Source organism: Sprattus sprattus (assembly GCF_963457725.1).
Source record: "Sprattus sprattus genome assembly, chromosome: 7".
NCBI lineage: Eukaryota > Metazoa > Chordata > Actinopteri > Clupeiformes > Clupeidae > Sprattus > Sprattus sprattus.
In genome coordinates, this window is record NC_137926.1 from 13,280,236 (window position 1) to 13,291,679 (window position 11,444).

At 51.1% G+C, this 11,444-nt stretch overlaps 1 protein-coding gene across 1 annotated transcript in view; it reads right to left on the minus strand.

Moving 5' to 3' along the window:
• Positions 1–3,003: 3,003 nt before the first annotated feature.
• zfpm1 (zinc finger protein, FOG family member 1) overlaps positions 3,004–11,444 on the minus strand; it is a gene marked incomplete at both ends in the record, with an annotated part of 83,536 nt that continues 75,095 nt past the window's right edge. Inside the window, 5 exons of the mRNA XM_080841599.1 lie at positions 3,004–5,576; positions 5,978–6,220; positions 7,103–7,333; positions 8,723–8,941; positions 9,188–9,290. Coding sequence (XP_080697725.1) covers positions 3,004–5,576; positions 5,978–6,220; positions 7,103–7,333; positions 8,723–8,941; positions 9,188–9,290 — 3,369 coding nt within the window. The remainder of the gene's footprint in view (positions 5,577–5,977; positions 6,221–7,102; positions 7,334–8,722; positions 8,942–9,187; positions 9,291–11,444) is intronic.

Here is an 11,444-nt window from a genome sequence, read left to right on the forward strand (position 1 = left end):
CCTTCACTGTAGTCTGTCATCACACTGGCTTTCTTATCTGTCTAGAGACTTTAAAGATATATTCCATACCAAAGCAACAACAAGTCACACTTGATCAAATATGGCCTTGGCTCCATTGTATCTACAGAAGCACATGGGAACACAAGTAATAGTGCACAGATTGTTTGTATTTAGATAAATTAGGTCAGGGTCCACGTAAGGTCAAAAATACCATTGGGTTGTTACAAACACAAAATGAGTGCGTCACACAACATCATGTAAAATATGACAACAAATCTACAAGAGTACTATAATAGGAAGTGTATCCAAGTGTGTAACTTATCTTGGGTCAAACAACTCTGAACAGGGTGGTGCTATGTCTTTCACCTTCCTGTCTGGAGTTTATGCCTGCTGGAAATGCTTGACTGGTATGAGAGAAAGAGAGAGAGAAAGAGAGAGACAAAAAAGATAATGCAAAAGAAAGAGAGAGGGGTAAAGAGAGACAGTGACAGAGAAAGAGAGAGACAACTACAGAGACTGCAAGAGAAACAGGGGGTGAAAGAGAGAGACAGAGTGAGAGAAACCAAGAGAGAGAGAGAGAGAGAGAGAGAGAGAGAGGTAACAAAGAGACAGAGATAGCCGTGTACCCGAGCAGAGAACAGAGCAGAGGCCCAGAGTTGTGTCAGGGTGGACAAGGAGACATGCAGCCCTTTAAAATGTCCCAGGGGACCCTTTATTTCCCATGCATAGTTTGGACAGGTGTGTAGTGGAACCTTTTTTTACAAAAAAAAAAAAAGAAGAAAGAAAGAAAACAAGCTTGACATTCTTCATCATTTTTCTGTGTCATCAATGTTATTATTCACAAAATATTTCAATGAATGTTAGTTTGTGTTTAAAATTTGTTGTCGATTCATCAATCAGTGTCCTCCAAAGTGATGGGTGTGGACAAGGAAAAGTGCTGTAAAAACATAAATACCATACAAAAAAGCGTCTAAAACTAAAACATACAGCATTTTTGTTTGTACAACACAGTGTTATAAAAAGAGGATCTGAAATGGTTGAAATAGCCTTCCTTCAGTACTGGTTTCTTCCAGTGGCGACGAGTTAAGAAAAGAAAAAAACACTCCAGGTTGGAGAACAATGAGGACTCACAACGACTGTAAACACTCCATGGGTGGCTTGAGGGGGGGGGCATGACTGATACAGCACCGTTCAAAAACCACAACAGCAAAGAGATCCCCAATCCTCTCCCTACGTCCGCCATCTGTTGTCCACGAGGATAAACATTTCATGTTTCCAGTTTTCAAGCACAAGGTGGTGGCCCCGTTCATGGCTTCTCTTTTGTAACACAGGAGAACGGGTGTGTGTGTGTGTGTGTGTGTGTGGGGGGGGGGGGGGGTGACACCACGAGTAACGAACAGGAAGTCCACTTGGTGGGCATCTGTGATTGGATGCATGGGAAGGAAGTGGCCCCAACATCTGGGCTGTGTATGAAACGAGTCTTTGTTAAGGCTTTGTCAGGTTAGCCTGTGGTAAGGGAGGATTGCGTGACGCTGTTCAATTCGGTTGCAGGCGACCTGACTGTAAACTGGCAACAAGTGAATAGCAGAGAGAAATGTGGAGATGGGGGGGCAAGAGTGACAGTTATTGATCATCTGTAGTTCATATTTGCCAGTTTTTTTTTTTAATCGGTTTCATATTATGTTTCATTTTTTAAGGGAGAGGGAGGGGGGGGGGGGCAGAATAAACAGACACAAAACCAAAACAGAACACTTGACTAAATAACACAGAACTCCCATAACAGTGCAAACCCAAACATCGCAGGTCTGTGAGGATCAAGTGACGTCTGACACAGCCTCCCTCAGCCTCTCCGCCCTCTCATAAAATGGACGGCATGATTGGTCCTCGTCAGGACAAATGACTAAATACTGGGACAAAAGGCCTGCATAAACGTCAGGCCTCAGATCTCACAGAAACCAGCATATGACTGAGGAGATGGACACAGTACTGGACGTCAAGATCAACCTATTTCCTGTGATTACTGTGAGCACACAGGTAGTTTAAGAAATCTACACTTCAAATGAACCAACAAAAAAGGACCCAAGTACTTTTTTTTCCATTTTAAACACACTTGAATCAAACTTGAAATGTTCTTTTTCCACAGTATGAAATAAAAATGTACAAATAAAAATACAAATATATATATTTTTTCAAACATGTTAGGTAGTATTTGTTTGACTTGAAATTGGTATGGACTCAAAGATAAATATTTCACATTTTCCCATACTAGGAAATATTTCTTTCTTTTAGTGATATTTCATTACAATTGGCAGCCTTCTTGAACTGTTCTAATTCTGCACTTCAGTGAAAGCATTCACTTTAACTTAAAAAATTGCAGTCAGGATAAGAACATAATTTCGTGAGACATCTTACAAACCCACCCCAACCAAGGAGCGCTAGGATTCTTTTTCCCCACTAGAGGGCAGAATTTTTCTGAACAGTCAGCGATCAGGTGACAGGTGCTGTTTTCATAACAAACAAATGAACAACAGGATCAAATAGTCTTAATGATTAAAACAAATGCTGCCGAGCGACCACAAGGGGAACTGAATGCCGTACATGAGCCGGTCCACAATCACACAGAAATCTGTGACCTGTGAAGGAGTCTGGAGGTTGGCCATACGATGGTGTATGTGTGTGAGTGAGTAGGTAGCACATCTTTTCTCTTTTAGTGTAATACGAACTTGACCCATAAGAGAAAAAACAAAAACAAAACAAGTCACCATAGTAACAAAGTCAGCGACACCGGGGGGGAGGGGGGGGGGGTCACAGGAGGCGGTGACACCCCGCTTTGAAGCGCTCGGCAAGTAACAGTCCCGCTTTTGAAGACGCTGTCCAACACATCCAACTATTAAGAGGCGTGGTGAGCACGCCGTACGAGGCGAGATGCCAGGGTAGCAAGAAGAGGCTGCAGGGGGGGGTGGGGGGAACTGTCTGTCTGGAGATGGGGTGGAGGGGGGGGGCTCATTTGACGTGCTCGGCGCTGTGTGAGGAGCAGTAGTACTTTTTGTGGGCTATGAAGGTGGAGAGGCTGCTGAACTTGATGTTGCAGAGGCGGCAGAAGCACGTGCTCCCGTTCTGCAGTGCCGCTACACCAGCCACAGCTCCCATCGCAGGCTTGGGCGGGGCCACCGGTGTGAGAGTGGAGCCTAGGGGGAGGGGCTTTTCAGGGGGCGTGTGCGGTGCCGGGTTGAGCCCCGCCTCCAGGACAGGGGAGACAGTCAGCTGGCGCGCCCCTGTGGGCGACAGTGCCTGGGGGGCCGCTTTAGGCGAGATGCCCCCACCTGCGGGGCTTCCGTTGACCTGTGGCGAGGGCGGGGAGCCGTTGCGCAGCAACGAGGGGGCATTGATGCTGTCCCTGCGGGGGCGCGGGCTGGGCCGAGGGGACGTGGTGGGGGGCGCCGCGTCCCGGGGACTGCCGCTGGAGCTGGGGCTGATGGGGGCCGCCGTGGTCTGACCCTCCCCCGGCTGCAGAGACAGCACCAGCCCGTGCGCTGAGCGGAAGTGCTCCACCAGGTCAGTGGTCAGCGCCCGGCCCGGCGGGCAGTAGGGGCACACTACAATTGCAGCCCCTGTGGGCGGGTTGGGAGCCGCGGTGCCACCCAGCTTAGCAGAGTGCACCGCATGTGGAGGGCTGGTGGAGGCCTGGGAGCCTGGTAGAGAGGGGAGGTGAGCCACAGGTACGGTGCCCAGAGAGGCCTTCCCGGCCAGAGCCACCTTGGGCGGGGTGGGGCCCTCGGTGTGGAGGCTCTTAGGGGAGGTGGAGGCGGGCCTCTTGAGGCGCTGCAGCTGCTCTAGGGTCTGAGGCTGCAGGGTGGTGGCCGGGCAGTAGTAGGTCTTGTGCGCCAGGTAGTTCTCAATGCTGTTGAAGCTGATGCTGCAGGCCGTGCACTTGTGGTAGTCGGAGAGGGGCAATGCGGGCAGGCCGCTGCCCCCGCCGCCACCACCTCCTCCACCCCTTGAACCCCCTCGCACCCGGGGCCGCTTGCTCAGGTCAATAGGACCTTCGCCCTCAGGGCTGGTGCTGCGGGAATGCACGCCGGGCATGCCTGCGGATGATGAAGAGGAAGTGGCTGCTGCTGCAGAGGCCACTTCCTGTTTGACGGGCAGGCCTGGCAGAACGGCGGAGCTGGACGCCAGGGCTTGGCTGCGTGCCATGTGGATCTCGTACATCTTCTTACGCTTGCGGGTGCGGATGGGCTGGGGAAGGAAGGCGGCCTTGGCAGCCGGTGGCACCCGCTGTTGTGTGGGGTCGTGGCGCGAGGCGCAGTAGAAGCGCTTGTGCACCAAGTAGTTGTCATGGCGACTGAAGCGGATGTTGCAAGCCCCGCAGAAGGTGCGGGTGGGGTCGTCCTCTGACTCCTCTGTGGCAGAACCACCACCGCCCCCACCTCCGCCGCCGCCACCGCTGTTGGGGCTTGCGCTGCCCTCGCTGGCCTGTCCCCTACCGGTCACACCCCCACCCTCACCCTCGGAGGACGAGGAGCATCCCACCTCCCTCGTGCCCCCGTGGGGCTCGCTCTTCACCTCTGCCACTGGCCGGCCCTCCGAGGCCCCACCCGGAGCTGCCGCCTCCACTTCACTGGGGGAGGCTGACGCAGCTCGGCTGCCCCCAGACGCTCCACCGGACGGAGGGGTGACGGCGGAGGCCGTGGTGACGTCCTTGGCATGGCCGGGTGCCGGCTCGCCCGGGTGGTGTCTGCTGGAGCAGTAGAGGCGCTTGTGCACATAGAAGTTGTTAATGTTGTTGAAGGTGATGTCGCACTCGAAGCAGTGGGCCCCCTTGTGGACAGGTACGGGAGAGCCGGACGGGAAGAAGCCCTGCTGGGCTGCCGCCGCCGCCGCTGCTGCTGTTGCTGCGGTTACCGCCAGCTGCCCCTGGCCCTGCTTCAGCCGGCTGTGCACCATCTCAGACATCTTGGCCAGGATCTCGGAGGCTTGCGGTATCATGGCCGCCTCGGCGCTGAACACGTACTGCGGCAGGAACACGGCGCCCCCGGGGAGTGTCGACCCGCCAGGACTGGTGTGGGCGGGACTGGAGCCTGGGGTCGGGCTGGTGGGCTCCGCCTTCACGGCCACGCCCGCAGGGCTCTTAGGGGAGGTGGACTTCTGCGAGGCTGTCCCGTCACTGCGATGACCTCCATGACCTCTGACCTCCTCCTCCTCCTCTTCGCCCCCGTCCCTCTCACCGTTCCCCTCGTGCTCTGTGTCCGACTGCGGCTCCTCTTTGACCCTCACGCTGGTCCGGAGGGTGTCCAAAGGGGAGCAGCCTCCGCGGGGGGTGGAGGAGCCCCCATTGGTGCCCGGACTGGAGGAGTTGGGCCGGGGCACACAGGCGGCCGACTCTCGGTCGTGGGACTTGGGGTGCTGGGTGGAGGAGGAGTGGTTGGTGCCCTGCCTGGGCGTGGGGCTGCGCTCGGCGGGCATGCGCACCTCCAGGTGGGTGCGTACGTGCTGCTGGAGGAGGGCGGGGGTGTCGGCTGCCTCCCCGCACACCTGGCATTTCAGGACAATCCCAGAATCCCCTGGGCTCAGGCCTGCCAGCAGGAAGCACAGAGGAGATTGAGTCAGAGAGGAAGTCACATCACAATGACTTCACTCAGCAATCCACAGACACTCGTGAACTCAAAGACACACACACACATACACAAACACACACACACTTACAAACACTTAAATTCTTATAAACAATATATATATAACTATAAATCACAGTCACATACTCAAAAACACACACACATACACACTCACACACTTACATTCATACGTTTATAAGTACACACATACTTGTACACTCATAAATGCACACACAATCATAAACGTACAAACACACACACACTTACACTTTACTATACTGATCTGTTTTACTCAGATGCTGATAAGACAAGCTGCCATCCTATTCCCCTGTCAGGGCGATTTGCCGGTGCAGTGCACTCACCTGCAGCTAGAGGGAGCTTGGGTGTCCCCGGGCCAGGGGAGTAGGAGTCACTGCGTGCCCCGGGCTGGCACACCATGTGGCTCGTGACCAGGTGGCTGTAGAGGATGTCCCGTGTGGTGGAGATGAAACCGCAGCCGTGACACACTCCACTGAGCGTGTCTGTGTGCACCTTCAGGTGGCGCTCACAATTGGCCTTGGTGGTGAAGGCAGACAGGCAGATCAGACACATGAAGGGACGTTCGCCTGGGGCAGACACACACACACGGGTCACACACACACACACACACACACACACACACACACACACAGACACACAGACAAAAGACACACAGACAAAAGAGAGAGATGCCAGTTAATCCACAATTCCTGAATGACCAAACAGCCAGACTTCAGAATCAATCACTGTCAAAGACCGATGGCTACTTCAGCCCACAGGCGCTAAGCCTGGGTGCTTTGGGATTAACTCCATTTTAAGCTCCTCTCTGGTCATCCTCTAAATCAATGATACAGTTTTGTTTGGTATTTTTAGGTTAGTCTCAGATTTCACCATCATGACACGGATACTGGTAAAGACAGACAAGCTGAATAGATATTTAATGGTGAATGTATATTCATAGCATGAATTTAAAGTAATCATCCCTTCCACAGATCTGTTCCACCGATGGGGAGAGAGCAACCACAGGTTGTGCATATGGAGAGGATTCACATCTGCATAGGAAGCGCTACATTAGCTTCACATCAAACGTGTACAGCATGTCAACACGAGAGCCTTGCAACCCATGGTTACTAATACCCATGGTTACTCATGCCTCGACAGCAGAAATAGCTTTTCCATTTACAGCCTAGATATTTTTTATCAATATTTTATGACTTCAATCAGCATACAGGAAGAATCAAAAACATGGCCCACACGGCTTACAAGGAAGTTGTTAAAGTTGAAGACAGCTAATTATGAAGCACATAAATGGGATTTCATTTGAATCCTTCTAAACCGGATCAATGCCAGGTTCCATGCTAATAACAGGGAATGTTGGAGCGGGTGTGGTTGCATCCTGAACTTGGAGAGATTTGCGAGGACACATGAAATGAAAAGACATGACAGGTAGAGAGAGGATGAGTGCTGACCACTGTGAGTGCGCATGTGGATCTCCAGTGAGCTGGCACTGGGGCAGCTTTTGTTGCACTGGGGGAAGGGGCAGACGCGCTCGTTGGGGTAGGAGTCCTTGGACTTGTCCTGGGGCGGGGAGGAGGCCGCCGGCTGCTTCTGTCGGCTGGCGCAGTAGTACATGAGGTGGGCGTGCAGGTTGCGCTCGCTCCGGTACCAGATCCCACAGTCCTTACAGGGGAAGATGTCCTCTGTTGCAAGATGAAGATGCAGACAATCAGTGGGGAAAACCAAGGACAGGAATGCGTTGTGGCTGTATTTCAATATTTTTCAAGTATTGGTACAAAAGAGCTCAAATATGGCTACACTGACAAAGATGTGATTAAGTATTCAGAATGCAAATGGTGCAATGTCATTTTCAATTACAGACAACACACTGGAGGTGGGAACTGGACACACCATGTCAAAGATAACTACAGGGAAGGACAAAGAGAGAGAGAAGAAAGACAGATAGAGTGAGAGAGAGAGAGAGAGAGGTAGAGAGACTGACTGAACTGGATATTGAATGGAAAAGCTTTTCTAACTTTTGCCACTTCTGTCCACTCTGGTTTGTGTGAGCCTACAGCATGAGGAGCCCATTAAGTCATAAAAAAAGTCACAGCCTACTCTTGTCTCGCATCAAAGTCTTCACTGCTCTCTGAGGATTTGGGCTGACCGAAATGACACATCAGACTGTAGCAGTAATTCCCAAATAAAAGCTCTCAGGTTGAGGACAGTTGTCATAAAAAGGAGATTTAAAAACAAAACCACCTTTCCCCCCCACAGAATGTAGATACACAGACGGATATTCACACTTATTACACGCTTCATCATCTCCAAGGCAACAGAAACTCAGGTTTGAATGCGTAAGCAAAACGTGTACTAATGCAAATGTGTGGGAGCATGTTCAGGTGTGTATATATGTATGAGTGTGTTAACATGTGTGTGTGTGTGTGTGTGTGTGTGTGTGTGTGTGTGGTGTCAGGGCTCACGCTGGTTTATCGCAGGCTGTGTCTGATAACGCCTCTGGAGCACCAGTAATTAGCCTCCCGCTCTGAGCTACGCTAACGTGGCAGGAAGCCGGGATACGGCCGATCATGTTCTACCCTTTAGGCTGATCAGAGGTGATTAATCACGGGGCTCATCAGAGCGGGTCCGCGCTCCACGCTCTCGCTGTGTCAGACGCTAGCTAGCACCACCGAAAGTGAGAGCAGACGGAGCAGCAAGCGCTGGCTCTCCACCCTCACTGCCTGCTAAGGACTCTGCTGCCACCGTGTGGTGAAATGAAGGACATGGAGAGGAAAAGCGATGGAACAGAAACTGGTCTGGCGTATGAGTGCTGTTTTTTTGTGTGTTTTTTTCAAATTCTGCCAGAGAGTCATATATATATATATATATATATGTATGCTCTATATAAGCTCTACCAACAACTGCAATGCAGGATTAGCCAACATAATATGGCAAACATAACTAGAATCTGTCTGTCTGTCTGTCTGTCTGTCTGTCTGTCTGTCTGTCTGTCTGTCTGTCTGTCTGTCTGTCTGTCTGTCTGTCTGTCTGTCTGTCTGTCTGTGCGTATGCTTGTATCCATGGACACTCACTGTTGATGACGGCCGTGGCTAGAATGGCAGCCATGCCAGCCTGCTGGGGCAGGAGCTGGATCTCAGTGTGCATGGCCGCCGGGTAGGCGGGCTCCTCCTTCACAGGTGCATTGTGGGACTGCGTGGCCACTGTCTTGTGCATGGGGGTGCAGGAGAGGCTGGCCACCAGACCGCCCCCTCTAGACACTTCCTGCGTCAGCTTACAGAAGAGCTCCTCTCCTGGCGAAGCCAAACACAGACATGTCAGTCTCTGACGGCACAAAGACACTCTTATTGCGTGTGTGTGTGTAGAGGGAAAACAAAATACATTTCAGTACAGACATACACATATCACTTTTAAAAGATCCACATTTGGTCTAAAAACCTATAATAGACATTTGTAATGTTCATAATGTGTACTCAATAATGAAATTCCGGTACGCTACCAGCAACACGGCGGGCTCAGGTGGAGACGGTGTATCTTACCTTGGCTGTAGATGGTGCAGTTGGCTTCCGAGGGCTCAGCTGTCACTGGGACTTTAACAAGCCAGCAGTCCATGTCCTCACAAAGAAGCGTTAGCACGGTGCCCTGAGGGTGCACACACACCTACACACACACACACACACACACACACACACACACAGAGACAATATATCTGGTCAACCATTTTGTATTACTCTCCTTAAAAGACTTTTACACTCTGCTACATAGATTTTTCCCTTGAAGCAGGAGCACTCAGTGGTCCATTTGTGAAGCTTGAAGGAAGCCCACTCGTGTCTCTGTGCCATACCTGCACCCGGTAGAGACCCCACACTAATGGGAGACAACACAGCCCTGAGGTCTAGTGAGAGTGAAGTCGGTAAGTGGGACAGCGTTAGCCCTACACGGGGAATGGGACAAAGGCTTAGAGGGGACACCTTGGAAAAATGGGAGGGGAAGGAGAGAGAGAGAGAGAGAGAGAGAAAGAGAGAGAGAATGGCCCTGTGAGAGGAGGAAAGAAAAGAAGAGAAAGGAGATATGATGAGACTACAGTGTTCCCAATTCTCACAGATTAATCTGAGGATCTATACAAAAAAGTGTGTGTGTCTCTCTTCTGTGTGTGTGTGTGTGTGTGTGTGTGTGCGTTCATTCATGCATGTATGAATGTATGTGTGTCTGTATACATGAGCGCATGAGGTGTGTCTGTGTGTGTGTGTGTGTGTGTGTGTGTGTGTGTGTGTGTGTGTGCGTGAGTACGCAGATGTGCAGATGCTGCTCTCCCTTGGGAAACACAGCCTCTCACACACACCTGGACTCCCTCACACAAGCCACTCTTTGTTTCTCCTGATCTCCTGATACATTCCATCCGTCTATCTTCCCCTGACAGACAAGCCGCATGGCTGCATAGCCACACACACACACACACGCACACACACACACACACACACACACACACACACACACACACACACACACACACACACACACACACACACACACACACACACACACACACACCCACTGGACACCACTTCAGCATTCTGATGCATGTGGTCCATCAGCACATATCACAGAGGACCATATGATATTCCATCCGAGTATCAGGTCTACAAAAAGCAGCAACAAAAGCCTTACACTGCTGTCTATTAAAAGCAGAACAGCACAGCAAAGCACTGGCCTGTACACCTTGTGACAGTTTCCTGAGTTACTGCTGAGAGGTGGTCAAATGAGGGAAGTGTTGAAGAATGGAGAGGAGTCACATCAGCACAAATGGTGGAACAAGGGGCAAAGGTTTAATCGACAGGGAAGAAAACATACCTGTAAAATGTGCTCTGTCTGTGTATTGTAAGTTGCACTAGATAAGGACACCTGCTAGATGTATAGATTTGAAGAGACTGAGAATGTTGAAGAGGGACAGTACCGCTAGAATGCCACCAGAGGGCAGCAGAGTTGCAGGAGCCATCCACAGACAGAGAGGGAGAGAGAAAGAAACAAATAGAGAGAGAGAGAAGGAGAGAGAGAAGGAAAGAGTGAAAGATGGAGTGGGTAAAAGGAGGGAGACAGAGAGAAAGATGGATAGAAAAAGTGCCAGAGGCTGGCTGGTTGAATACATCCGTCTGTAGCTAGTCTATGATTGTGTAGATGTAAATGTATATGTGTGTGTGAGTGTGTGTGTGTGTGTGTGTGTTCTCTGCTGGAACTCTGCTGTTATGTCGCTGCTCAATCTCTCCATTAAACCCCTTAGCCTCAGGGGACACTTTGGTCGTCGCGCCCCAGCCATGCGACCAAATCAACTTTAACACAGACAAGCGACTCGAACCTGACAGAGACGAGAAGGAGGAGGAGAATGGGGATAAAATGAAAAGAGAAGAGAAGAGAAAAGAAAAGAAAAGAAAAGAGAAGAGAAGAGAAGAGAAGAGAAGAGAAGAGAAGAGAAGAGAAGAGAGGAATGGGGTGGTGGAGTGACTAAGGAGGAGGAGGACGGACGAGTGAAGGGTCTATTTCTAATTCTGTCTGTTCTTGCCTGAAGATGGGCTGTCTAGGGTTTCACGGGGGAACCAGCGCCGATGGGAAGATAGGGCTTCTTTTGTTTTAATTTGAAAGGTGATCCGGCAGCCGGCTGGGCCTGTAAGTGCTGCTGCGTGCTGCCGCTAATACCTTTCAGACTCATTTAACACACAGGGCACTCTGGGCCGCGCAGAGGGCGAGGGCAGCCTGGGCACACGGCGTCTGGGTGAGGCACACACACACACACACACACAC